Source organism: Martes martes (assembly GCF_963455335.1).
Source record: "Martes martes genome assembly, chromosome: X".
Lineage (NCBI taxonomy): Eukaryota > Metazoa > Chordata > Mammalia > Carnivora > Mustelidae > Martes > Martes martes.
Genome location: NC_137897.1, coordinates 101,729,127 through 101,756,753, shown reverse-complemented (window position 1 = coordinate 101,756,753; position 27,627 = coordinate 101,729,127). Strand labels below are relative to the sequence as shown.

At 50.7% G+C, this 27,627-nt stretch overlaps 1 protein-coding gene across 2 annotated transcripts; it reads right to left on the bottom strand.

Annotated features, from left to right (window-relative positions):
• Positions 1-342: 342 nt before the first annotated feature.
• On the bottom strand, positions 343-27,208 carry XPNPEP2 (X-prolyl aminopeptidase 2; the record flags this gene model as incomplete). Of its 2 annotated transcripts, none has more annotated exons than XM_080795904.1 (21): positions 343-1,714; positions 2,277-2,366; positions 6,132-6,208; positions 6,683-6,742; positions 7,183-7,287; positions 7,731-7,800; positions 9,140-9,200; positions 11,217-11,288; positions 12,395-12,472; positions 13,220-13,329; positions 14,536-14,625; positions 15,364-15,559; positions 15,852-15,933; positions 16,599-16,700; positions 19,596-19,742; positions 20,660-20,746; positions 20,996-21,100; positions 22,036-22,099; positions 23,244-23,354; positions 24,812-24,888; positions 27,160-27,208. In XM_080795904.1, the coding sequence occupies 21 exons, from the start codon at positions 27,206-27,208 to the stop codon at positions 1,520-1,522; spliced, it is 2,028 nt and encodes a 675-aa protein (XP_080652030.1). In that variant the 3' UTR covers positions 343-1,519. The 2 variants fall into 2 exon arrangements, with proteins under 2 accessions (XP_080652030.1, XP_080652031.1); XM_080795905.1 differs by having other exon boundaries at positions 27,163-27,208.
• Between the last annotated feature and the right edge of the window lie 419 nt (positions 27,209-27,627).

Genomic DNA, 27,627 nt, shown 5'->3' with positions numbered 1-27,627 from the left:
TCAGCAGAGCACAGGCATTGCTTCCAACTTTCCTGGACTGCATTTGACAAGCCCCGCAGCATGGGGCTCCCTTCCATCCTCTCCAGAAGGCTGCGACCTTTGGCACAGGCAGTGGTTGACTGGGCATGGCATGCCTGCGAATACGTGAATGTTCACACACGTACATGCACGCAAGCTCACATGCCCATTCTCAAGACCATGTGCTCCCCAACGGAGCTTCTGAGAGCCTCACATCCCTCCCCGCCCCTCACCCCCTCCCCTTCCTCCCCCACCACAAAAGCCACAGGTAACAGCAGTCCCCAGCAACACAGAAGACACAATGTAAAACCCAGAGGCAGGCTTCGTTGCCATGCTGTTTTAAGCATCTAGCAGGATGTGAGCCCAGGTGGCTAACGGCAGGGCTGACCAAAGAAAACTCCCTCCCTCCCCACCGCCCTGCCCCCAGCAGCAGGCTCGGTGAACTTGGAAGGGGCTGGGAGGTATGCTAAGGGATTTTACATGGTGCCAAAGGGCAAAATAGCTGGACTGCGGGCCCGTTCTGACTCCACCATGTCCCAACCAAGCACTGTATCCTTGGAGAGGTCCCCCCCTGTCCGGAAGTCAGTTTTCCTATCTGTAAAATGGGAAAAGCAGAGTCCCACAAGTTAAGCCAGCCCACACAAGTTAAAGACCATCTGAGGATGCTGGAGGATTTGTTGGCATTGTCATTGTAGCTGCATTTTGGAAGGTTAAAATGGCCACACACGTGCTGGGGAGTCTGGGATAGTGATTGGGCACTGCTGCTGAGGCTGTTCCCAACTTTGGGCAGGGTCATATTCCAAAACGCTCCCCACATTCCCTCCTACCCCACGGCCCAGTTCCTATGGCTGAACTCCCTATCTTGTGCCTTGGCATGGAATCCACCCAGGGTTTAGAAATGACAATCTCACATGGGGGGCAGGCTGGTGTACATACGTGCCCCTTTCTGGCTGGCCTCCCTGGTTGCAGAAGACTCAGCCTCCTTCCCTTCCTCTCTCTTCACAGGTTCAGCAGGGACCCTAGGCCAGAAGGGCTCTGTAGGGCCAGGGGCGGGTTGGGGGATGGTCAGAAGCAGCTCCAAAGGGTGTGGAAAGACCAAGTCAGGAGCCAGTGGGGGTGGGAAGAGCTCCGAGTCTATCCAGCAGGTGGCGATAGGGTGGGGCTCTGGGGGGGGTGGCGTGGAGACCCTGGGGATAAGGTACTGCCTTATATTGGTCTTTGCCGGGGTGGGGGTTATAGGTTAGTCCTACTGGGCTCACAAGAGGAAAGGTGCCAGGGGGCTCTCCTATCCCAGGGCTAGGGGTTGGGAGCCTAGGGTGAGGTGTACAGGCCCACCAGGGACATGCCAGGGCCAAGAAGCCCTGGGTCCCTGGGGTTTAGTCCTGGAGAAGAAAGCTGAGGGCAATGGTTTCCGGGCAATGGGCTGGCAGGGGCTCTGGGAGCGCGGGTGGTGCAGGATGAGGGGAGCTGAGCTAGAGCGTTGGCCAGAGAGTCTGCGCGTCTAGACGCTCCAGCTGAGGATGGTAAGAGAGGAGACTGCCAGCAGAGAGGCCAAGGAGGCCGTACACGGGGCCCTGGCGGACAGGGGCTCTGTGTGCCGTTGCAGCCACTCGAACTCCTCCAGCAGCAAGCGCTGCTGCAGCTCTGGGCCCACCTTCTCACGGATGGTCTGGTAGTAGTGGTTCAGGTACTGGAGCTGCAAAGGAAAGGAGGGCTGAGGGCCTCCCCAGGCCAAGCTGCCACGAGAGGAGGTCTTGGTGCCAGCCAGTCCCTCGACAGTATTCCGGCTGCCTGCCCTGGCACCCAGCCACCATCAGGCCACAGACATTCTCTGGGGGCTTTTCAGAGGCAGTTCGCTACAGTGACCATTTAGTGTCAAGGTGACTTTCTTGGGGTGCGTGGGGGATGGGAGTGGAATGAAAGTTGGGCAAACATTATTATCCCCATTTTATAGAAGAAGAGACTGAGGCTTATATTAAGACTTCAGGTGGCAGAGTCCAGAGACTCAGTCTCAGACTCCCCAGGAGCTCACTACCTAGGGTTGGGCAGGTTGGGCTGACCAGAGAGTTCTAGAAGCTTTGGATTCTCTGGGGAGGCCCCAGTGTGTGCCTCCAAGCCAATAGTGTGGACTGTCCCAGGGGAGGGGAAGTGGCAGAGGGTCTTGGGGTAGGGAGAGCAGAGGTGAGAGAGGCCCAGGGTTGGGAAGAGGCAGTCATGGTTCATGGGCTGAAAGATGGACAGTGCTGAGGGTCACTTACGTGTTCGGGAGACAGCAGGCTGACGTCAATGAGGTTCCGGTCATAGGGTACCAAGGACACCACTTCAAAGGTCAGGTAGGACCCTGGGTACTGGAATGTCAGAGGGAAGGTAGGAAAGCAGGAGAATGAGTGAGTAGAAGGGGCTTGGCTGAGGGGCCCCACTCAGAAGCCATGGGTACAGGGAATGGGCCCTCGTCAAGCCCGAGACTCGAGGTAGGCTGGACGTCCTACAGTCCCCGTGTCCAGCCACCACACCCCAGTCTGCACTCAGCACCTCGTCTTTGGTGCTTATCAGATCTGGATTTCTCTCTTTTTTAAAAAAGATTTTATTTATTTATTTGACAGACAGAGATCACAAGTAGGCAGAGAGGCAGGCAGAGAGAGAGGAGGAAGCAGGCTCCCCGCTGAGCAGAGAGCCCGATGCAGGGCCTGATCCCAGGACCCTGAGACCATGACCTGAGCTGAAGGCAGAGGCTTTAACCCACTGAGCCACCCAGGTGCCCCAGATCTCTATTTCTCAAAGTGTGTGCTCTATAACACTGCGGGGGCCTTGTTAAATATGTAGATTTCCAGGTCCACCCCCCAGACCACTGGAGTGAGAACTTCATGCACAGGGCTGGGAACTCACATTTAAATAATTTTAAGGTAAGTTATTAGGTTTTTATATCTATCTATCTAATATATATCTTTATATATTTCTATCTCTATCTAAATCTCTTTGTATCTCTTGATTGACCTACCTATAGAAATAGGTATGAAAAAGACAAAATAGTCCATAATTCCCATTTCCCAGAGATCCCTTGCATGGTTGTGCTTAGAAAATTCAAACTATCATAAGATACACAATAAAAATGGAAAGTCTCTTCCCTGCCCAGTTCCCTTCCTGAAAACATTTAAGACATATATAGTAATGAATCCATTAATTAATTATTTTAATCCACACAAAATGGATCCTACCACATGTTTTTCTGCACCTTCTCTCCACCCTGTTAATGGTAAATGTAGGTAAGCGCTGCATAGTAACACGAGGATATCTACCTCCCTCTTTTCTAAGGGCTGCGTAAGGGTCCACAGTATGCATGACGATATTCTTAACCAGTGGCGGATACTTAGGCTGTTTCCACTTCTTTTTTTACTATGACTATCGATGCTACAACCCACATCAATGTCTAAAACATCTTGGTGACCTTGCGGGACTAGATCCAGAAGACACATATCTGGGAGAGGGATGGCTGAGACAAAAGGTATAGGCATTTTACTTTATGTTATTTTATTTTATTTTTAAAAAGCTTTTATTTATTTATTTATTTGAGAGAGAGTGTGTGTGTGTGAGTGAGAGAGAGAGAGATAGAAGGAGCAGGGGGAGGGGCGGACGGAGAAGGAGAAGCAGGCTTCCCACTGAGCGGGGAACCCAGATGTGTGGCTTGTGGCTTCATCCGCAAGATGCCAGGATCATGACCTGAGCGGAAGGCGGATGCTTAACTAACTGAGCCACCCGGGCGCCCCAAGGCATTTTAAATAGATATTTTTATTGATATTGTCAAACTGTCCTCTAGAAAGATTGCATCAATTTGTGCTTCCTCCAGCAGTGTGTGAGAGGGCCCATTTCCTCATAGATTGACTGTGAGTCAATCTGGATATCATTAAAATCACTCATTGTTTGGGGCGTCTGGGTGGCTCAGTGGGTTAAAGCCGCTGCCTTCGGCTCAGGTCATGATCCTGGCGTCCTCGGATGGAGCCCCGCATCGGGCTCTCTGCTCAGCAGGGAGCCTGCTTCCTCCCTTCTCTCTCTGCCTGCCTCTCTGCCTACTTGTGATCTGTCTGTCAAATAAATAAATACAATCTTTAAAATAAAATAAAATAAAATAAAATCACTCATTGTTTGCCAATCAGATAGGTGAAACATGGTAATCTATTGTTATTTTGATTTGCGTTTCTTTAAGAGTAAAGTCGAGCATCTTTGCATGCTTATAGATCATTTGTGTTTATCTTAGAGAGTTGCCTCTTCATGTCCCTTGCCTCTTTTCTTGATTTTTGTCTTAATGATTTGTAAAAAGCTCATGGCAAAAGAAGGAAACGCATGCTTTCCCTGTGGTACCTACTCTATTTGTCATACATATTTTGACTTTGTTTATGATATTGTTTCCGTATATACAGGGTTTTTCTTTTTAAAGATTTTACTTATTTGAGAGAGAGAGAGAGAGAGAGAGAAAGAAAGCATGAGCAGAGGGGAGGGGCAAAGGGAGAAGCAGATTCCCCACTGAGCAGGGAGCCTGCTGTGGGGCTCAATCCCAGGACCCCGGGATCATGACCTGAGCTGAAGGCAGACACTTAGCCAACTGAGCCACCCAGGCACCCCTCCATATAGACAGTTTTACATTTAATTTATCTATCTTTTTCTTCAGGGCTTTTGGATCTTGCATAGAAAGGCCCATTTCCACCCTGGGATTATAAATGAATTTATATAGATTTCTTCCAGATCTTTTATGGCTTTACCTTTAAATCTTGATCCATTCAGAATTTTATTTTGGGGTAACAGTAAGGTTCTTCACTTAAATAGCCCCCCAAATGATTAGCCATTTGTCCCCCCCTGCCCATTTATTAAATCTCTCTTGTCTTTACTGTTTTGAAACCCCAGTTTTATTATAAATTAAATTCCCATTTTGTTTACAGAACTTAGAAGGGCACCTGGGTGGCTCAGTTAGTAAAGCATCCGATTCTTGATTTGGGCTCAGGTCGTGATCTCAGGGTTGTGAGACTGAGCCCCATGTCAGGCTCTACCCCCAGCGTGGTGCCTGCTTAAGATTCTCTCTCTCTCCTTCTGTTCCACCCCCACCCCCAAGAAAAAAAGGAAATTAGAGGGCATATTTCTGGATTAGTTGTTTTGTTCCACTGTGACATCTGTCTCTCCCATCTCTGGTGCCATATTGTTTTCATTACAGTAGCTTCATTGTATGTGTTAATATCTGAAAAGGCTGGTTTCCCTTATTGCTCTTCTTTTCCAGAATTTTCCTAGCTACCTAGCTATTTTTGCATGTTAATTTTACAAACAGACAGTACTATCATTTTGTGAAGTTACAAAAGCATCCCGTTAACACTGAAATTGAGGTGGTCTTGAATTTATAGATTGATTTCGGGAGAAATGACATCTCCATAATATTGAGGCTTCTTTCCAGAGAGCACCGTTTACTTAAATCTTTTTTATGGCTCTCAGTAGAGATTTTCTCTGTATAAGTCTTTTTATGTTTATATGCAGGTATTTTATCCTGTCGGTTGCTATTATAGGGAATCTTCGTATCTAACAAGCTCCCCTGGTGATTATTATAGGCAACGAAGACCAATAATTTAGGACAGGGATACTGATTCATTTGGTCTAGAGTGGGACCTGGGCATCAGCATTTTTTTAAAACTACAGGTGATCTTTTTTGTTTGTTTGTTTTAAAGATTTTATTTATTTATTTGACAGACAGAGATCACAAGTAGGCAGAGAGGCAGGCAGAGAGGGAGAAGCAGGCTCCCCGCTGAGCAGAGAGCCTGATGTGGGGCTCGATCCCAGGACCCTGGGATCATGACCCGAGCCAAAGGCAGAGGCTTAACCCACTGAGCCACCCAGGCGCCCCTGGACATCAGCATTAAAACCAAAAAGCTCTTCCGATGATGCTGATATTCTAATGTGCAAACAGGCTTGAGAAATTCTGAGCTATTATGGAATTTTTCTGGAGCACAGGAAAACTCCAAATCAATTCATGTCCACCTATTAAAAGGAAGGTCTCCTTGGACCTTCCTTATACTCCATGGAGCCCAAAGTCCCTGCCATGCTGTCTGTAGCTCTAACCCGTCCCAGCAGCACTTTACCTTGGTCTTTGCTTCTACCACGAGGGCCACATCTTCAAGACGTATCCCAAATTCTCCATCCTGATAGTAACCAGGCTCTGGGAAACACAGAGATGCTGGTGGTATTAAGCAGGAGGAGGACCCAAGTCTGTGTTTCCTGTACCAATCGAGGAGTGGCTGGAGGCCCAGCTGCCTGGCTGCTCCAGGCTCGGGCAGACCCACCATTGACCATAGGGGAGGCCAGGCCTTATGGCCCAGCAGGGAAGACATAAGAGCTCACTTGGATCCTGGAGGCACTCCTATCTCCTGGCGTGCTACTGTCCTGTTACCCCAGCATTTGACTGGAGACTCCAGAGTTTGGATGTACAACCAGGAACCAACTCCCAAGGGCAAAGTGAAGGTTTGAGATGAAGGGATTTAGGATTAGGATGGGACAATGCACTTGGGGCTGGGAGTGCTGGAGCCCAGAGGGCCTGTGCCTGGCATGCTCTCTGAAGGCTGGTTCTCCCTCAACTGCAGTCCTAGGCTGGTCTTAGGGTAGGGAGGGGGGTGGAAGAGCCCAAGAGCCATACCGATGGAAGTGAACATGCCCTTGGCCATGGGGATGTTGCCAGACTGGAATCCCACTGGCCCTGGAAAAGGAGATGTAGGCATGATGTCAACTCTCCCATACTCACCAGCTTGGAAACTAGCAGGCTGTAGGGAGGAGCAGGTAACTGGGGAATGCTGGGGGTTCTCTAGCAGCACTTGTCCACCACATCACTGTCTACTTAGGGCCGGTATGGAGACCAGACTGGCTCTGCTTTTTATTACTCTGACATTGATGCCAGCCAGCTGCTAGGCCTTGACCAGCCACTCTTCTCTCTGAGCCCTTCCCCAATGCCAAGCAGGCAGCAGGAAGGGCCAGTTCCTACCATTTCTCACTTACCTTGTGGACCATCCCCTCCCACCAGCTGGGTAACCCTGGGTGGGTCACTGCATCCCTGTGGGTCTAATCGTTTCCATACCTGTGAAATGCTCTACCTACTTCATAAGACGGGGGACCCCAGGGAAGTGTAAAAGAGACACCTACACTCGTGCACGCACAGGAAGTTGCCAATGCCATGGCCTGTCCCGTGACCATAATTGAGCCCGACATCCCACAAGGCTCTTCGGGCAAAGACCTCCATCACTCGCCCTGGAAGAGAGATGGCCGCAATCAATCGGCTGGACCCCAGACGCTCTGCTTCACCCCATCCTGCTTTCTTGTCCCGGAGCCAACTCCCAAGATGGTGCCCGTGGAGAGTTGCTCCTGTGAGGAAGCTTAGCTAGCATGCACTTTCCCCAGCATGTCTCACATCGTACCTATGACTGCTCTAACCCACAGAGACCTCACCCTCCCCATGGACATATAGTATTGAATTAGGAAGCAGGAGGCCTGGATTCAAGGCTTCCTCCCCCAGTAACCCTCTGTGTGACCTTGGACAAGTTGCTTTCACTCTCTGGGTAGGATCTATACAATCTATACAATGGATGGGATGAGGATATAATCCGTGCCCCACTAGCTTCCCATGGTGGCCATCTGGGTCCAGTGAAATCAGGGCCTGAGTCTCTGGGCCCAGCCTGCTTTCCAAAACCCACCTGATGTACTAGCAGGAAAGACGAGTCTGGACAGATCAATATTTCCTATCAACACGCGGGTATATGCCTCCTGATGGGGAGAGGGAAAGGTAACATGCTGAGTAAGAGGAGGGTCTTGGTAGTTTTCAGGAGCTCAGCCTGGGCCCACACAGGTGTGTGGGTCCAGGCCTGCAGGGGGGCTTAGTTGGGGGGAAGGTGCGTGCTCACGTGTGGTAACTCAGGTTCTGGAAAATGGTCAGGGGCAGCTGAGGGGACCTGTTGAAATCTGGAGCTTGGTCCATGTGGTTCTCTTTGGCTGGCCCACAAAGGATATTTATACATGGTGGTGGGCTGAGGCCTGACAGTAGGGAGTTGGGAGGCAAGCTCCCTGAGCTAGAATTCCAATCTGGCCACTCACAAACTCTGAGACCTTGGGCAAGCAACTTTAACCACTCGGTGCCTCAGTTTCATCCTTTGTATTGGAATGATCAGAGCACTAGCTCAGAAGGCTGTTGGGAGGAGTAGGTAGACTCACGCACATAAGGTGCTTCGAACAGTAAATGTTCAAATAGAGGTCAGTGCCCTTATTACTGTTATGCTCATCCTTCAGTTTTCTTAAGGCCTTGGGTTCAGGTTGGGGCCCCATAATCTGGCCGGTCAGCTTTGCTTGGTTGGGCTGGTCACCTTGTGGATAAAGGGAGGGAGACAGGCTGACAGCAACCTCTTTATTCCTTGTGACAATGTGGTAAGTCCCTTTCATCACACACACACACACACACACACACACACACACACACACACAGGCTTGCCATCTTGTGCAGGACAGCCTGTGGACTCAACCCATGAAACTGTGAGCTCCTAGAGGCCTGGCCAGCTTTTGATTTTTTCTCTTTCCAGCACCATGCCTGAGTCATGGTCTGCTTGCCGAATGCATGAATGCAACGCCCCCCCCCGCCCCCCCGCTGCTTCCCACCCACTCAGAGGCGCTCAGTGCACACAGGGGAAGTCCTAGCCTCTGCTCCAGGTGGACCAGCCTTCGCTCCTTTCTGGAAACCTCCAGCTCCTTTCTACCTCACCTCTGAGACTGCCTGTGCTATTTCTCTCTGCCTGGAATGCTTTTTTCCCTCCTTCCTGCTGCACACAGGTTTAGGCACAGAGACAGCACCAAGTAAATATTTGTTCACTGATTTCCTGAAAAGTGGTGATGAAGAGCTTCAGCTGAGGCCCTGTTGGAAGCTGAAATATCTCTGGGGAAATAGCCAGGAGCATTCAGTTTTCTAGTTCTATCTTGCTGTGTGACCCTGGGCAAACTGCTTAACCTCTCTGGGCCTCAGTTTTAGCCTCTGTAAAATGAATGGCTCTTGCTGGAGTGATTGCTTGGATGTCCCTTGGGTAAAGGTGGGTAGGGGAATTCTGGGTCCAATGCTTACCTTTTGGAAAGCAGAGGGGGTACCCCAGTGGATTGTTCTGGTGATGTCTGTGGTTCCATCCCTGTGGACAAGGAAAATCAACATATACAGTTCTGCTGAGTACCTGCGGGTAGGGATCGTGGCTGTGTGCTTCCCATGTGCTTTCCACTGGGGTTCGAGTAGCAGGAATGGGGTGGGGCTGAGGTGGGTTAGGGGTAAGGGAAGAACACAGATGCTATCCTCAAGTCCCCATCTTCAGCATCTGTGCATAAAGGGAATCTGCGGGTTCAAAATCGCTAGGTTATGTGACAATCCTGATGCCCCACATACATACCCCACCCCCATATCGCCTATTTTGGCTGTTTTATAAACATGAGTTTCTTGGGTCAGCCTTGCTTTCAAAGCAGAGTTTCTTCCAGGCTTTCAGGGAGGCCGGAGGGAGGGGAATATCCCATTTTTACCAGTGGAGAAACTGAGGTTCAGCGAGATCGTCACACTCTTACACATTCACATAGTTATTTCCCATTTCTAGAACACTTTTGCAGCTCCCTTGGAAGGGTAGCAGAAGAGGCCACGTTATCCTCATTTCCCATTACCCTCATTCCCCAACTGAGGCCATGAGCTATCTCCCTTTCTGAGCCTCAGTGAAGCCAGGCCTGGAGCAAATGCTGACTCTACACAGTTCTCTCCTTGTAAACATGGATCTGACCCAAGGACTTGCTCAGAGTCCCAGGGAACTGAAGCCAGGAGCCAAAATGTCTGACTCCCAACCACCAGCGGCAGCTGTGCCCCCAGATGGCCCCTGTGGCCTCCACCAGGGAGGGGGAGGGGAGAAATGGTCCCAGGGCGCTGGGGATTCCTCCCTGGGAGCAGGTCACAGGGCGTGGCTGACTTCTTCAAGAAGGAGAGAAGAGGAAGTGAGGTGACCATTTCCCCGGCCTCACCCTGCTCAGAGTGTGCCCCAATCCAGCAACACCCCACAAATCCACTTCCTCTTTACACACTGGCCATCTCAAGTACACAGTGCACACAACGCCAAACTGGGGACGAGCAAAGTCTGCTAGGCTAAGCTCTCGTGTTAGCTCCCAGAGCTGCGCTTGGAACAAGCGAAGAGCCGTTGTCATTAGCACGTCATCATTTCCACGGGACGGAGAATGGGAAACGGTTTGAAACTCCTTGCTCCTCCATCAGTTCAGCACACCCCTTCCTCCCCCCACCAGTCCCACCCAAGCTTTCCACAATCCACTTGCTTCCTAGATGAGAAGGGGGGATAAACCTACTGGCTCATCTCAACTTCTGTGTGAATAATTGGTCACACATTTGGAAAAATTGGGTCAGCCTATTCTGCACATCTATCCTGTCTAGGTGTTCAGACTGTGCACTGTACAAGGGTAGCACAGCTAAAGGGGTACCAGGCACTTCGTGGTTATATAGGAATGCCAATGAGAGCACACAGGTAGACACACGGGTCGTGGAGTCTTGGAGCAGGGGGACAGGGCCCTCCTACAGAACCCAACATGGCCACGCACACACTCACGCATATCTACTCACAGACGCATACCGGTGCTGACAGGTGTGCCCAGTTCCAACTGGGCTCCAGGCATCCCCCGAGACTGTTTTTCTTACCTGCCTGCTGCTCTCGGAGGCCTGATCTTGCCCCCTACTCCAAACTGACATGGGTACCTCGTCTGCAGTGTGGGGGGAACTCGTGCTGCTGGTGGTGTGGGGACCATGTCCAGGGTACACACGAGTAGATGAGAACATGGGTACGGTGTCTGTGTGGCCAGGCAGGGCTGCTCAGACTGTGTCATAATATGTGGGCTTCAGGAACATTTTACTTGAGCAAGGAGAGATGATTCCTGATTCTCACCGAGGTGCTGCACAGGCAGCCCCACTCTTGAGGCTTTTGTGAGTTTTCCACAGTGCAGGGGTCCCCAGGTGTGCAAATGGGCACGATGCTCAGGCTCATTCCGTCCAGGGCTCTCCTTTCTCAGACAGAGGATTCAAACCCAGGAAGGGGAGAGCTGTGGCCGGCTCTTGGGAAGCCCTGGACGTCTGAGCTAAAGTAGTCGGCCGGGGCAGGGTGGGGAATACTTACCAGTATTGCCCCCCAGAATCCAGCAAGTACATCTCATCTGAAGACAGCTTCCGGTGCTGCTCCTTGGTTGGACTAGGAAGGGGAGAGCCACTGAGAAGGGTGCAGCCTAAGCCTGCACTGGGCAGGGTGGGGGTCCTGAGTGGAAGCAGGGGAACCTTATTTCCCCAAGGGCCCTGGGCAAGTACTCGGTTGATGCCATGAATGTCCTCAGCGCACATCCGTTGATCTTATACCTCACCGAGCAAGGCTCCCAGGAAGGGGAGAGAGATAGGAGCCTGGAAGGCGGGAGCCTGGAGAGCCTCAGAGAGCATCCAGGGCCAACATCTCCTCCTGCATAAGGAGACGCAGGCCAGCAGAGGCTCAGTGGCTTGTGGGAGTCTGTGTGGTAAAGCTGGGAAGGAGCTGGGCCTGGACCCAGAGGCTCAGTCCAGTGCTCCCTCTAACTTTCTGTGACCTCTGAGAGCAGAGGGATCTGAGAAGCCAAGACACAGGAAGGGGGGGAGGTCTTTGAGGGTGAGACTGGAAAGCAGGAGTCGGTAAGGCCAAGGAGTTCCTCTCCTGCTACTCTCTAGTGGGGAGAAGGGGTCAGGCCAAGGCAGCTGCAGGCTTGGGAGGCTCCAGGGGAGAGAATTCTGGGGTAGGCCAGACTGGCCCATGGAGGGCATTTGATCTGCTCTTGCTGAGCCTGTGCCGGGCTGAGGCATTCTGATCAGCTTGGGCCCCCAAATTCCATCAGGCAGGCCTGCAGGTGTTTGTTTTCTATGGAGCCAAACATCTGGTTAGCTCACCTCTGGGCCCACCTTCATCGGCCCAGGCTGAGTAAATAGGCTTTTCTCCATGTGTATTCGATCGTGAGCTTCAAGAACTAGCTAATATAAATAACTCGCAGGAAGCCAAGGAAAAGCATCCAAAAGCAGCCCTCCCTCCCTTCCAGATCCCTCAGCCCTGTGTGCTCACAAAGTCTCAGCCTTTTGTGGCAGAAAACTGCTTGGGCCTTTTCATTTCAAGAAGACTCCCGATCCCTGACTGAGGTCCACTGCCCCCACAGTACTAAAGTCCTCAAACCTTAATGTGGACTTGGCTTCCAGAGCCACCACCACCCCCCACCCCCTACCCCCGCCACATACATCAGGATCTCGATGCCCCGGGGCCCTAGAAAATTTCTTCTCCTGAAGTACCTGTAGTGGGCTAAGGCAGCATTCAGGCCACTAGCAGAGATGGTTTCGAAACTGGGTCCAGAGGAGAACGCTTCCTTTCTGGAAATCACATGGCAGAAATGGTCAACAGACGGCTCAGAAGCTAGGCTGGTCCCAGGATATCTAACCAGGGCAAATGAAGGTCATGGCTGCCTCTACCTCAGCCAGACTCCATTGGGCGCTCCCAGCCCCACCTCCCGGCGCCATCTTCCCAGGCTCCAGTCTGTCAGTTACAGAGCCTTCCAGGTCAGAGAAGGAGGGACTGTAGACACTAATTACTCCCCCTCCACCTCCATTTTACAGATGGGGAAACCAAGGCCCATGGTCCCACAGCGAGTTTGTGGTAAAGCAAGAGTAAAGAATCCTAGCTCCTTGTGTCTGAAAGCTTCCCCAGGCCCAGGGCAGCAGCCTGCACCTCAAGCCTGCTTACGGCCTGAGTCAGACGTGCTCTCAGGGAAGGTCGCTCCCCAACTTGATATTTTCAAGCTGTCCAGGAGCCCCACCTGGCCTGACCCAGCCTCCCCACGGGGGAGAGAGGGTTTGTGCCTGAAGCAGACACTAGGGGGCACTGATGGGTTGTGGCCCTTCAAGTTGGCCTGCTTTCAGCAGGGGGCCGGGGACTGTCCTGGAAGACGCCCTGCCCAGCTCTCCTACTCCCCATGGACCTGTTACTCCTTGTTCCAGAGAGGCCCCCCAATACGAGGAGGGTCTTCCTTCCTGCTGAAGTAAGGAGGCCAAGTGTCCCTCCCCGCCCCCACCCCCAGACTTAAAGATAGCCCGTTCCAAAGGCGGGCGGTGGTTCTTCACCTGCGGATCTGGTCCAGCCACTGGGCCCCTGAGAACTCATCCACCGTGCCTTTGGGCACGTTCTTCTCCAGCCAGACCAAGTAGCGGATCACAGCCACGGCATCCCGCACCTGGAGCGGGCGAGCAGAGCAGGGGGCGGGCTGAGCTCGCAGCCCCGGCTTTGGGACCAGGGAGATCAGGCAGCTGCCCCGGGAGCTGAGCTCCCCACACTCGAGGGCTTCCCTGACTGTTTGATGATATTAAGGGATTCTTGTCCAAGTTGATATATGATCATAGTATGATTATGTTTTGAAAAGAGTTCTTATCTTTCAGAGATACTGACTGAAGTGCTATCTTTTAGAGATACTAAAGTTTTCACAGGAGAACCCGGATGATAGCTGGGATTTGCTTTAAAACCATCCCTCGGCAGAGGATGGGTGTGGAGGCAAGGACCATGGCTTTTCAGACCAAAGGGCCACAAGCTGCCTAGTGCTGAAGCCGCGGGAGGGTGCGGGGCAATCATTAGGCTAGTTTTTCTACTTCTGTATATGTTTAAAACTTTTCTATAAGAAAAAGTTTGGTAAAATGGGGCGATTTCTTCTCGTTTGGACAGGAATATCCAAAAAAGCAAGCCATCCTCTTGCAAGGGTGGAGAAATCAGGACAGCAAACACGTGGAATGTGCCAGGCAGTGATCAAAGCAATATATATATGTGTGTGTGTGTGTGTGTGTGTGTGTGTATGTATATATATATAATTCAATATAATTGTATTTATATAATTATGTAATTCTGTTTATATATATGTAATTATATATTTATAAACTCATTATATATTTATATAGTGCATATTTCTATTTATATGTATGTACTTATTTCTATGTATATAAAACACATGTATATGTGATTATATATTACAATTAAATATTAATTAAATATTACTTGTAATTTTTATAGATATCATATATCATATAACACATGTTTATTTATCTATTTAATCCTCACCACAACCCCATGCTGTAGATTCCTGTTATGATATGCATTTCACGTATCTAAAGTAACGGAGGCCCAGAGAGATGAAGCAACTTGCCCAAAGTCACCCAGCTTGGAGGCGGGTAGAGGAGCTGAGATTTGAATTCAGACACTCTAGCTCTGGGGCTCAGGCTCTAGACCACGGTACCAGGCTGGGAATAAGGGGATGAAGCTCAGGTGGGTGCCCAGGAGTCTGGGGTCCACTTCACTGTTTCACTGAGCTTCTTCGGGTTCCTTGGCAGACTCTCCTTTCTAACTCATCAGACCAGGAGTTCCCAACAGGCTAGGCTGCCCTCTCGTGACTTACGTGGCTGGCCCTGAGGAGGGCCTGCTCCTTGCTGTTTTTCACCGCCTTGGTCACCATCACTGGCGAGTAGGTGTCTCCTATAAGTTTTTCCTGTCATGAACAGAGAGGACGAGGTCAGGGAGCATCTCCAGGGCAAAGTGGGGTTTGGAAAGGATTGGCAGGAAGTCCCGGCTAAACTGAGACTTGCCATTCCCTATAGTGACAATGGCCTTTCCGTCCAGGGTTTTCTGGCTGCCTAGGTCTCTCCCTATCTTCCGTGTCTGGCTGAATCTTACGTCCCTCCCTGCCCCTCAATCTGGGATTCTCTAGGATGGATCAGAGCTTAGCCCCTGCCGCTCCATGGGCTAACAACGTGGGTTTCCCTCACGATCATATCATCACAGATAACATTTATGGAGTGCTTGCTGTGCGCCAGGCACTGCGCCTCACATGTACTATCGCCTCTAATCTCTTCAGAGCAACTCCTCTGAGGTCGGGACTTTGACTGTCATTTTGCAGGTGAGGAAACAGAGGTCCAGACTGGCTAAGTGACTTGTCCAAGGTCATTACGCAGTCAGTTCAAGGTAGAAGCAGGACTCAGTCTCAGGTTGGGCGACCTCAGAGCATCTGCCCTACCAGGCTGTGCTCCCTCTAGTCTGCCTGACAACCTCCGGGCTCTCTGCGGATGGACACGCCCTTCCTCTATTTCCATCTCTTCACAGGGAGGCCTAGAAGGGGACTGACCAACTGCCTGAAGGGCTGAGGGGCTGTGGCCCCACTTTAGGTCGAGACTTATCAGGGCTAAGGCGGGGGTGATGCCTGGCGCCGGCGGGGGTCTGGCAAACCTACCACAGGTATCACTTCATAGAGCCCGTATGTCGTGTAGCTGGTCCCGATCCAGATCTTCACGTCTCCGGACGCATAGGTCTGGACAGTGTCACGGACCTGGCTGTAATCCTCGACTTGCACACACATGGAGCCCGTGCAGCTGGAGTTCAGGTACTTCAGGGTCTCAGAGTCAAGGCAATCCTTGTTTACAAATAACCTGGGTCGGAAGGGAAGGTCAGGAGGGTCCGGAGGGTCTCTCAGGACCACACAAAGACAAGGATCCCTTCCTTCCTAGAGGTCAGAGGAACCCCACCAAGGGAGCCAAGCAGACCAGATTTGCAATAGGTGGGAACAGAGGTCGAGGGTCAGGAAAAGCTGACTGGAGGCTTCCTAGAGGGCCCTGTTGGGAGCAGGCAACAGGATCCTGGGAAGGCTGCATATTAGGGCAGGGTAAGTGGTGGGGCAGGCGCGGCGCGGAAGTTGGGGAAGTCCCGGAGAGCAAGCCGTACCTGATAGAGGAGTCTGTGAGCAGTGTGTAGGAATAGAAGAAGGGGTTATAAGGGATGTCACTGCCTCGAAGGTTGAAGAGCCCTGGGGAAGAGAATTGATGGGGACTTTTTGAGGCTGATCGGCCTGAGGCAAGTCCATATCCCACCTTTGCCCCACCGTTTGCTCTGCCCCACCAAAGAGTCCCAGCCATATGCCCGCACATCTGAATATTTTTCAGGGGTTTTCTGGGGGGGGGTCTTTGAGGCACTGATGAGAGCTATGCCCCCTTCCTCCCAGAAAAACGAAGACGCCCAGCCAGCAGTCAGCGTAGTTTTGGTGGGTTCCCAGCAAATCTGAAGCCCAGTGCTGGAATCAGGTAAGAAGCCCTGAGCAACGCTGGGACAGAAACAGGCAGCACGTGGTGCTAAAGCGGGGAGTGTGAATGTCCCAGGCTGGTGGCCAGGCCGATGGCAGGTGTTAGCTGGGCCCTTTCCCTTCCTGAGACAGCCTTTGCGACTGTGGTCAGCCCATTCCTCCGATGGCCCATAGGCTGGCTCCAGCTTGCTCTGGACCTCCTGGTTTTCTTATTCAGCCGCCATGATCTCCTGTCCCCTAGCTTTCTCAGTTCCCACAGGCCATGGCCATGGACTTCACGGAACCCATGGTTATAAGGTGATTGGGGGAGGAATCCAGTGCTGCAGGGCCCAGGAGGCATGGGGGCTGGGGGGACCCAGGTGCCCGCCCCGTGTCCACAAGTCCATACTCACAGGCCGTCTCATCGAGGGCCGACAGAAGGACTGCAGTTGGGCCTTTGCGATGCTTCTGCATCTGGCTGCGGATGTCAGCTACCTTCTCCTGCCAGGTGCTCCCTAGAAGCAAAGGTGCCCAGAGGAAGCATAAGTGACATACTTTCCCTTTGGCACACTGTTTCTGAGAGGGCTCCCTTAGGGCAATCATTTTCCATGGCTTTCAAAGCAATAGAAACCTTTCTCCAAACAAACTCTCACTAGTGTAGTTGTTAAGGACATGGACTCTGGACCAACTGTCTGCGTTCAAATCCTGGCCCTGCCATTACTAGTTGTGTTGACCTTGGACAAATTCCTTAACCCCTCTGGGTCTTATCCTGCATACCTGTAAAATGAGGATGGATCATCATGATAGTATCTAATCAATACGGTTGTTATGGGGCTCAGATGAATTAATATTTGTAATGCGCACAGAGTGGTGTCTTGGTGTATGGTAAGCCTGATGTAACTTACTGATCAATAAATAAGCATGCAGAACAGAGATCGAGAGAGCAGCCTTAGTTGAAGGGCTAAGGGATCAGACTAGGTCATGTTCAAGCCTCTTTTCTGAAATGACCTGGCACCTAATTAGCCATGAGTCCCTGAACATTGTTTTAATCCCTCTTTGACCCATTTTACAGATTTTACAGAGACTTCAAGGAGGAAGAGTGACTTGTCTAGGGTTTCATAGCTAGCAAGGGGGTAGAGTTGAGATTTCCAGGTAGGTCTGTTTGACTACATGACCCACCCTCTTACTCTATACGGACACTGGACTGTCTTGCTAACATTGTCCGTCCCCAGACTTGTCCTTAAACTCTGTGTCCCAGAGCTGTCCTTTCTAGGATGCTTGTACCCTGGTTCTAGTTCTCATCTTTTATTCCTATTCTCTGCAATGCAGATGAAGAGTCTGCCCCTAGGCAGGGCTTAGAATTTGCTGGCAGAAGGTCATAAACATTAAGGGTCCCAGTTGGGCTCAGAGATTAGGCATAAGTAACTTAATGCCATTTAAAAAAAACTTTATGCAAATGGGTAAAAACTATTCAACGAAAGCCAGAGTTTTGGGTGATACTTTTTAAGGATTATTTTATTTTATTGGGTAAAATATACATACAGTAAAATTTATCATTTTAACCATTCTAAAGTGCACAATTCAGTGGCTTTAAGAACATTCACACAGTTGGGGCGCCTGGGTGGCTCGATTGTTAAGTATCTGCCTTTGCCTTAGGTCATGATCCCAGGGTCCCAGGATGGAGCCACATCTGGCTCCTTGCTCAGCAAGAAGCCTGCTTTCTCCCTCTCCCACCTCCTCTGCTTGTGTTCCCTCTCTCCTATGTCCCTCTCTGTCAAATAAATAAATAAAATCTTAAAAAAAAAAGAACATTCACATGATTGTGCAACCACCACCACTATCTAATTCCAGAACATTTTTATCATCCCAAAAGGAAACCCTGTAGCCATAAGCAGTCACTCCCCATTCCCCTTCTCACTCAGCCCCTAGAAACCATTCACCAGCTTTCCATGTCTATGGATTTACCTGTACTGGATATTTCATACAAATGGAATCATACACTATGAGGCCTTCTCTGGCTTCTTTGTTTAGAATTATGTTATCAAGTTTCATGAATGTGTGACAACAAATGAAGGAAAATTTAAATTGTCTGATGCATACAGGTATCTTTGAATAATTACCTTTTCACAGTCTTTTCTTTTCCCTTTGCCCCTTTTAAAGCCTATCAGTTGCTAGAGAGAAAGTCTCACTTGCCTCTGTAAGCTTATAGACGCAAGAACTCTGTGCTTGGGCTTCTGGGCCCAGTTTCGGCTCTGGATGGCTTTTCCTTGAAGACTAGCAGCCTATGAAGTCTCAGGATTACCGTCACTTGTGGGCAGTGACAAATCCCATATGAATTCTCCCTCCGTCCTTGGAAGGCTTTCCCCCTTTATCCCCTCCCTTTCCTGACATAACTTCACCCTTCTTTATCTGAAAGGGATGAGTTTTACTTACGATTACACAGTCTTGGCTAGCAAATTTCTTTAAAAACTTTTTCGAGATACAGAATGATTCTGCAAATCATATCAGAACGGATAAAGAAAATTGGGCACAATTTTAGCTTGTTTCATCATCCTTGCTATTTTGAAATTTCCCTCCTGCTTTCTTGACTCCTTTTCAAACAAGGAATGTGCACGGACCTGCATGAGGATAGGGGCCTCTCGGATTGCCCAACATTCCTAGGAATCCACATCCATGCGCTCTTTTGGAATTCCTGGGGAGGTAGGGGGTGGTGGTGGCCAAGACAGTGATTCATCATCAGTAGCCTGGTCCTGGTCAGGATTTTAGTTAACTACTTACCAGAATCATAGAAGCATGCTGTTCTTTTAGGACATATTTAGATGGTATCAATGAGGTCAAAGTGAAGATTAGCTATGTTAGAATTTGGGGGGATCACTTAACTTTCCTTTTGCTCTGGCCAAAACCTGAACCGTAATTTGTGCCATGGATTGCCCCTGAGCTTATATACCTCCTTTGTCAGCCGGCCCACCGGACCCTAGTCATCTTACTCCAGGAGGGCTGGAAGGCAGGGTTTGAATGAATCAATACAAGCCAATCTCCACTACTGGACCAGCAGCTCATATCATGTTTTTTTCTCTCTTCAAAGGGGTAGGGTTCTTCTTCTTCTTTTTTAAAATCTTGCTCTGACTCCCTTGTTTCCTCCCTTCCTGTTCCTTCTTGCTTCAAATCTTAACACTATTTATTCCAGCATTTTCTATATATGGTGTGAGGACCTTTTGATTCAGACGGAGATCTTTGAGATGAGAAGGCCCAGACGTCTGCTTTTTCAATAAGCATCCCAGGCAACTCGGGTGCACAAGAAAGTTTGAGAACCTTTGCTTTGGTAATTTCCAGGACAACATTTTCAGCCAAAGGAGCAGCAGTGGGGACTGTGTTGCTTCAAGCTGGGAAGAACGTGCTCAGAGAATCACCTGTGAATGCGTCCTGCAGGGCATGAATGGGCTGACTTGGAAACAGAGGCTTCTCTAATCCCCATGCTAGGTCCACAAGGTTGGCTGTGATGGACGCCAGTTTTATGTTAGAGTTTTTGAGGGCCATGTCGTAACTCTCCCAGGAACCTGCAGAGACAGAAATCCGTCACTCGTCCCCTGCCTGTTTACACCTCAGGAAAAACCGTGACTCAGGCAAAATTAGTCCTTGTCTGCTCTGCCTCCCACTCCACTCCTGCTGCCTCAGCTGGCCAGAGCAGGTCCAATCAGTCTGGTCCTCCTGGGGTATGTCCTCCCAGCCCCCTCTTTCTGCTTTCAAAGCCCCATTGCCTGGGGCCCACCCCAACACTGCCCACAGCCTAGTGGCTAGGTTTATCTTTTTAAGTGCCAGTGGCAGTGGGGCCCTCTTCTCAGTACTATCCATTTTAACAGCACATCAGTGCCCCTGCCCAAAGGAATGGTGATGTTCACGCCATCACCATTGGAAAGGTTGACAAAGAAGCCAGCTCTGAAGGGGGAGCCTTTAGATACACATACATGAAGACTTTGCCCTTGGGGGCAGTCTGGCCAGCTGGCTGGGGTCCCAGGGCTGACGGAGCTGTATTTTGGGGAGGAGGGGAGTATGCCCCTTTGCTCAGAAACCCACTGAACTCCTTTGACCTTCCAAGCCGCCTTCCAGAAGAGGGCTACCAAATGATTCTAGTGGCATAATTGGTAGAGCTCCAGAGCATAGAGGATGGTTCTGGGTTCAAGAACATCCTGGCCTACTGTCTGCTAGATCTTAACGACTCCTCAAGTCTTCTAGGTTGGGTCTCTGTACTCGTGACTTTGAAAAAAAAAAATCTGCATTCATTCTTTTAAATATACTTTCATTTCACAATCCATGAATAAATCTTTGTTGCAAAATATTCTGCAACTACAACTTCAGACACTATCTTTGGAGTCATCCTGTCCCTCCTTCTACCAAGGAATGCTTCTTTACATCCCAGAACAGCTGAGTCACCCTTGTTGGTGGGGACAAATGCAGGAGGGAAGGACGAACATACCAATGGAGAAGAGAAAGGGGTCGAAGCCCACACTGCCTCCGGCAGGAACCTCAGCGAGGAGCCAGGTGACGATGGAAGTTACGTCAACTGAGAGGAAGACAGGAAAGAATGTAGTGTCACCTCCAGGGCCGGACCCAGGCTTTCCTGTCAGACTTCTGTCTGTGACTGGCCTATCATATCTGTCCTCCTCAATGTTAGCCTCAAAGCTTAGGGATGGCTTCAGAGTTCCAGAGTCTCCCATAGAGGCCCATCATGGCTTTGCACGCATTTTCTTACCTGTGCCTTCTTGAACCTGGTCCAGGTTTCAGAGTTCGAGGGACATGCAACCCCTTTTACCTTCTTTATGGAGCTCCCAGTTGCAGTCCATCTGCCGCTCAGCCTGGGTCCAGTAGCGACTGTCGGTCCAGAGACCTGCCTTCCCCATGGTCACCACTGCCGTTCCTGGGGCCGAACAGAGAACCTTGGAGGTGAGGATGAAGGCGGGGATGGTGGCCTTGGGTAATGCCCGGGCAGTATGGTGCTGGTTCTGAGAATGTTACAGGGGCCTCTGAAAAGAACTTCTCCCCTCCGTTGCAAGGAAATGAGGCAGGAGACACTGAGGAAAGCATTAGGGAAGGCCAGCCTGGGCATCCCTGCTTTGCGATGAGGGCCTCTCCTAAGGAAGGATGAGTGGGTTCTGCTTCTGACAGTCCCACAGACTCAATGCTACATGTAGGTGCTCTCAGGAAAGACAGTGTGGTAGCTAGTCTCAAGACTCAGTGACTGATAAGGACACTAAGCCAGGGGCTTAGCTGAAGACAGGCAGAGAAGCCAAACCCAGAGATCTTGGCAAGGATGGGTAAGGCAAGGGAGCGTGAAGCCCAGGGGAAGAATGTTTAAGGATCAGCAAGGGAAGCTTGGATTTCATTCGAGGGGCCAAGATCAGGGTGGGAGGTCCCTTCAGAAACTGGGACCCCATAAAGGGCCTCTGTGTTTGCGTCTCATTTGGCTACAGGTGGTGTTGTCCAGAGAAACGACCGGCCAGGTAGAACTGTCCCCAAGTGAGCCACGTGTGAAGGGAATCCGTGGGCCCCTAGTGGCTGGATGTGGAAGTAGCAGCTGTTCCTGAAAGGGAGCCCAGGGTGTATTAAGCTAGGCCTGGCTGTGGCAGGGCAGCAAGCACAGGAACAAAGCCAGGACAGCCATCTGCCTCATGCAGAAGTGTAGCTGGTGAGCTATGATGTGTGCCCTGGCGACCCTTTTCAGAGTGGTGGAGGGGAGGCGGAACCTCTGACACTAGGTCCTGGGTCCTGGCTTCTGAGAACTGGCCACATCAGAGCCTCTGGGACCACGTCTGGGTCCACCAACAGAAGCAATAAGGGCTGAATGGCTCTCACCTGCCGACCCTGTAAAGCCTGTAATCCACGCACGCCTCTTATCACGATTGCCGATGTACTCACTCTAGGAAATCAATAACACCATCATTAGCCTTTTTCACGGAGTTAGACCCCTACCTCCCATGGAAGACCCACCAACCACATCCCAGTTCTTTCTGTCTGGTCAGATTCTACCAGTTCTACAAGCCCAGGCACACTGGGCACCTCTTCCAGGAAGTCCTCTACCACTCCTCCATATCTCAGGATCTCCTCTTCCTTTGGACAGCTGTATTTCTCAGAGTCTAAATCCCATAGTCCAGCACTGGGCAGAACAGCCTAAGAAATCTCATCTCCCTGGCCAGAATGCAAATTCTGTGCAGTCTGGGATCATGTCTTTTGGTCCTTCTGGGTTCTTCCCTCCAGCTGTCCCACCCCTCCCCAGTCTAGTACAGTACACTGAGTACATTATCAAGAACTTCTGCAGAGGGCTTCACACATTATTGTATTTTGATCGTCATCATCCTTCAAGACAGATCTCAATATTTCCATTTTGCAGAAGAGGAAACTGAGGCTCAGAGAAGTTGAGACACTTACCCAAGGTAAGAAAACAAATTCAAGCAATCTCATTGACATTGAAAGTGGCTTCTCTTCTGGACAGCTAGTGCTGGGAAGGTGGATGGGATGGAGGTGGGACCAGCGGTGGGGAAAGGATGGGTTGGGTGCATAGGGTTGTGGCTTTGGGAAAAGCAGTTCTTACTCAGACAATCTTGTTTCCTGTCTGCTCCCCTCCCCCAGCCTACACCTCAAACTTGTGTAGCCCAGGCCTCTGGATCATTCCAATGCTTCATCCATCAGGTTATGGGAAGGTTAGAATTCCTCCAGTCCGATTCCTAGCCCATACTCTAACCTCCTAGGACCAGAGTGCCCTAAACATTCATTCTGGATCTGCCATCTGAGAATGATCGAAATAGGTTCTGAACTTATTAATAGTTTCACTGCCTGAAGTCTAGGAGCCCTAGCAGTGTCTTCTCTCCTATGCAAAGAAATACATTCTCTCAGCTTCCCTAAAACTCCCATGTCTAAGCCCCCTACTTCCTTCCCTTTGCATTTTGAATCCTTTCTCTGCCTTCATCTTCTGAGCCTTAACGGCCTCTGGTTTGTGGCCTGTTCTCATTGGTGGTCGACCCAGGATAGCGGAGGGCGCGGGTGGGGGAGGAGCTGTCCCTCACCATGTGGGCATCCGTTTCAGGGATGATGTAGGCAGAGAGACTCTTGATGTGCATCTGCTGGCGGAGAGCTGTGAGCCGTGCCGTGGTGTTGACCGCAGTAACTGGAAGGTACTGACAGGTGACAGGAAGACACCAAGACGCACACAGAGACACACTGCTTAGAGAGGATGATGCCTGGGCCCAGTGTCAGGCGCCACCACCCTCTCCTTAGGCAGGTGTTGGGAGTGGGTAGGCTGGGCCAGCCTGGAGAGGAATGGGGTGGCAGCCGATGGTATGGGTTAGCCTTGATTAAGGGGCCTGGGCCAAGTGGAGATGGAGGTGTTGATGAACTTGGAGAGGAACTCCTTGTGACAGTAACGGGACCTGGGTCTGGGATGGGGGCATGAGTGAGAACGGCATGAAACTGAGCCCTGGCACTGGGCCAGGCTGGAGGGACAGTCTTTCTCCGGATACCTTGGAGGTGGAGTTGCCAGTTTAGCAAATCAAAATACAGGATATCCATCCAGTCACATTTGAATTTCAGATAAGCCACATATAATGTTTTAGTATAAGTATGACCCATGCACTATTTGGGGCATACTTATACTAAGACACATATTCATTACTTGACATTCAGATGTCAGTGGGCACCCTGTATTTCATCTGGCAATCCTACCTTGGGGACTTTTTCGAGTTTCTACTCAAATGGCAGAGGAGAGTGAATGAGTACCCCCAACAATTTGGAGCATTATCCAGAAAGATCCCCTCTAAGCCAGACATTTCTTTAAAGGCTGTTTTATCTTTAAAATGAAAAGTGTGGGTTTTTGTTTTGTTTTACCTTCTGCTCAATGACATACCCATGTTTGTTTTCCTGTAGAAGCCTACCCACCAGCCTGCCCCAGTGCTCTCATAAAATTGAGACCGGAAGCAGATATACCCCATGGGCCCTGAGGCTTCGGGAACTGCTGGCAGGCCACCAGCTTTCACCTCTGTCTTGCCCCTGCCTGAGGAAGCTCTTTCGCCATACTCTGGTTGTGGGAAGAATCTTCTGGTCTTCAGGTAGGAAGCCGCTTACCTCTCACCTCCAATATGCCAGACCTTGTCCCCAGTCACACCCTAGGCCTCCCTCTTGTCCTTTCTATTGGTATTTCTAGTTCTCTGTCTTCCTCCCTCCTCCTTCTGGGCCTCCCTCTGCGCCCCGCTGTTCCTTTAGAACTTTTGTTTTCTCTCCTCCCATCCTCCTGCTTGCCTCTGCCTAGCCTCAGCCAAAGGCTAGCTAGGGGCCTCCACCCTCCTTCCCGCCCTCCCCCCTTTAGGGGAGCGGCCCAGGCCAAGACGGAAGTAGATAACCTGCTGTGGGATGGATGGGTAGGAGGGAGGGATGCGGGGGGTGTCAGACACCTGAGAACGTGCGGCCCGCCCTGAGAGATGTTAATCAGAAACAGGGGCCCCAGAGTCCGGAAGTCAGGAGAAAGGCTGGTAGAGGGAAAGGCTAGCAACTGAGCCAGTGGGGGATGGGGAGGAGATGGGAGCTAAGGGGCAAGTCCGGGGTGGGGCGGGGCCGGGCCGGGGCCGGGGCGGGGCCTTACCGGAGGGCTGATGGAACAGTTTCTCACATCCTCTCCTCTCAGGTCCACTGGTTTAGGGTGGCCCCAGGCACCCAAAGCTAGAAACAGCGAAGGGGAGGGGTGGGGAATTAGGGTCACTTGGAGACCAGTTAGCTTCTAGAGAGCACAGGTACTTGGTCCCCCAAATCGCACTCCCTATTCCCCCCCTGGCCTCGGTCCTTTGAAACAAGCAGTACTGTCCAACTCGAGGATAAAAATAATCACATTTCATGGGAAATTTGGTGGAATGGGATGGCACCCTGGGTCACAATCAAAGAAACCTGTTTCATCGACAAGTGATTGCCACTTTTGCAGGGGTTTTAGTGCTCATTAAATCAATTTTTCCCTTCTAATCTAATTGGGTCTTTTCAGGGTTTACTGAACTGTTGTGTGCAAATTAAATTTTTGTAATCAAATTTTCTTTGAAATGCTCTAGAGGATCTCGCTAAATAATCACCCCACCTTCATTTTACCCTTCTATAAATCTAATTTTATATATATTGGGTTTACTTAAGTTCAAGGCCCGCTTGTGCCATTTATTATAGTCCAAATCTCTGGCTCTCATTACAGACCCATTTTAAATACATAAAACAGTCAATCCCAGTCTGACATCGTCGCCTGGTGGAGAAAGGTAGGTTAGCATTTAAAGATCTTCTACTATGTGCCAGATGCTGAGCTCAGTAATTTATCTGTAGTATCTTTCTCTATACTTGCAACAAGCCTGTGAGGTGGGTATTACTGTCTATTTTCTACAGAGGAGGAAGCTGAAGCCTGGATAGGTTTGGTAACTCGTCCAAATTTTGCCGCAGTGAGTCAGTGGTAAAGCAGGGATTTGAATCTGGGCCATTTGAGTACAAAAAGTTAACCACAGAAGGGTGGTGACACAGAAAGGACAGAGTATATGAAGGCTTAGTTTCCAATTTGGGCTCTGCCCCAAATTTGGTGTGACCTAAGGAGAGTCATCCGGTATTCACTGGGCAAACATTTCCTAAGTACCTACTGTGTGCCTGATACTGGGCTAAGTCCTACAGTCTCAAGCCTTCCAGCCCCGAAAATCCTGTGGTCTCTGATAGTCCCTTCCCTCCAGCTCTGGCCTTTAGGGGGTGTCCTCAGAGGGTAATGGGAGCCTGGGTAGGGGGAGACACTATACTTTTACCTCCTGAGTGGATTGAGCTACAGATAGGAGGGCGGCTGGCATCTAACTCCATAAACCCCTTGCCCAAATGTCTTGGTCTCATAAACTCAAGGGGGAGATGAGACCCATGCTGTTAATCTAAGAAAATGATCCCATTTCTGTAGGAACAGATTGTTGACAAAATGGTGTTGCTGAGATGCTAATATAAGAAGGAAGACTCAGCCATCCTGGGTCTCTCTGGACACCCAGATTGTTGTTCTCTGAGGCAGGGGCTGTGGCTCCCGAGAGCAGGCTCTGTGGCTGTGTCTCTCTGTGTTTCCTGACACAGGGCCTGACCTTGGGGCAGTGCTCAGGAATTGGGTGCTGACTGAATGAGCGGGCTCTTGTGGACAGAGAGGGGAGGGAAGGGAGGCATCCCTAAGGCTGGGGATAGAGTGCATGTGGAGGGCATTGAGCTGGGCATCTAGTTGTGACCAAAGAGGAAAACAGAGCACCAGAGGAGTGACCAAGACTGAACTTTAGTTAGGCTCTTTCAAGCCACTTTACTTGGGTTTGACTTTGTCTATGTCCATCCTGTCCTTGCTGGGTCTGCATCCCCCAGTCCTCAATAAGAATCTTGCTAAGCCAGTTTAGAGACAATCCCCCACCCTTAATATCTGATCACCTTTGCTATCTGATCAAATTCCTCATCCTTCACCCTTCATATCTGTTCACCCTGGCCTGCCTCCAGCAAGAATCCTATAAAGTTGGCTCAGCAAGAACCCCCAACCCCTGATGTCTCCTCTTAGTAATTTTCCATCCATTGTCCCCCTCACTCTCTTCATTGGCTCTAAATCCTCAGCCATCTTGGCTATATTCAGGATTGAGCCCGATCTTTCTCCCCTATTGCAATGCCCTTATTGCAATAGCTTTGAATAAAGTCTGCCTTACTCTTAACAAGTGCCAGAATCATCTTTTCTTTAACAGGCCAGAATGGAAAGGTGCCAAACCAGACTTGATGTGAGTCTGGAGGGCCCCAAGGACTGGCCCCGGGGTTCCTCTTTCGCAAGACAGAGAGGAGGACCAGGAGAGAAAGAGACAACCTGGGCCCCAGCCCTTACTCCAACCCTTTCTGAGCCCAGAGGGGAGAGGCCAGAGCTGCTCTCCAGCTGGACCTGCCCTCCCAGTGGGGAGGGTGGGACCAGGATGCACATACCACAGAAGAGGACAAGCCAGGGGCAGCAGCCCCAGCGAGCCCAGGCCATGGGGTATCCAGATGCTGGTGCTGGGTGGATGGAGGGACGGGGGAGAAGGGGCAGCCTGTTTCCTTGGCCTCTTCCTCCAGGCCTTCCCAGGGCAGGAGCAGCCAGGGGGTTGGGGCTGGCGACGGGGAGGAGGCGTCCGGCTGGTGGATGGAGAGTTCCCCTCTGGTCTCTTGCATCTGAGGACTCCAGGAGTCAGGAGTGGGGAGTACGGGTGGGTGGGGATGATTGGGCTCTCTGAGCCCGCCCAGTGCAGAGTCCAAAGATCTCCAGGGCAGAGGAGCAGCAGCTGGTCTCAATCAGCCTGCTCCTCCCCCTCCCCCCCCCCCCCCCCCCCCCCCGCTTTTAGCAGCTCGCCTCAGTCGTTCCTGATTGCTGTCCCCCTCCTTCCAGCAAGCTGTTTCCCATTAGCTCCCCCACCC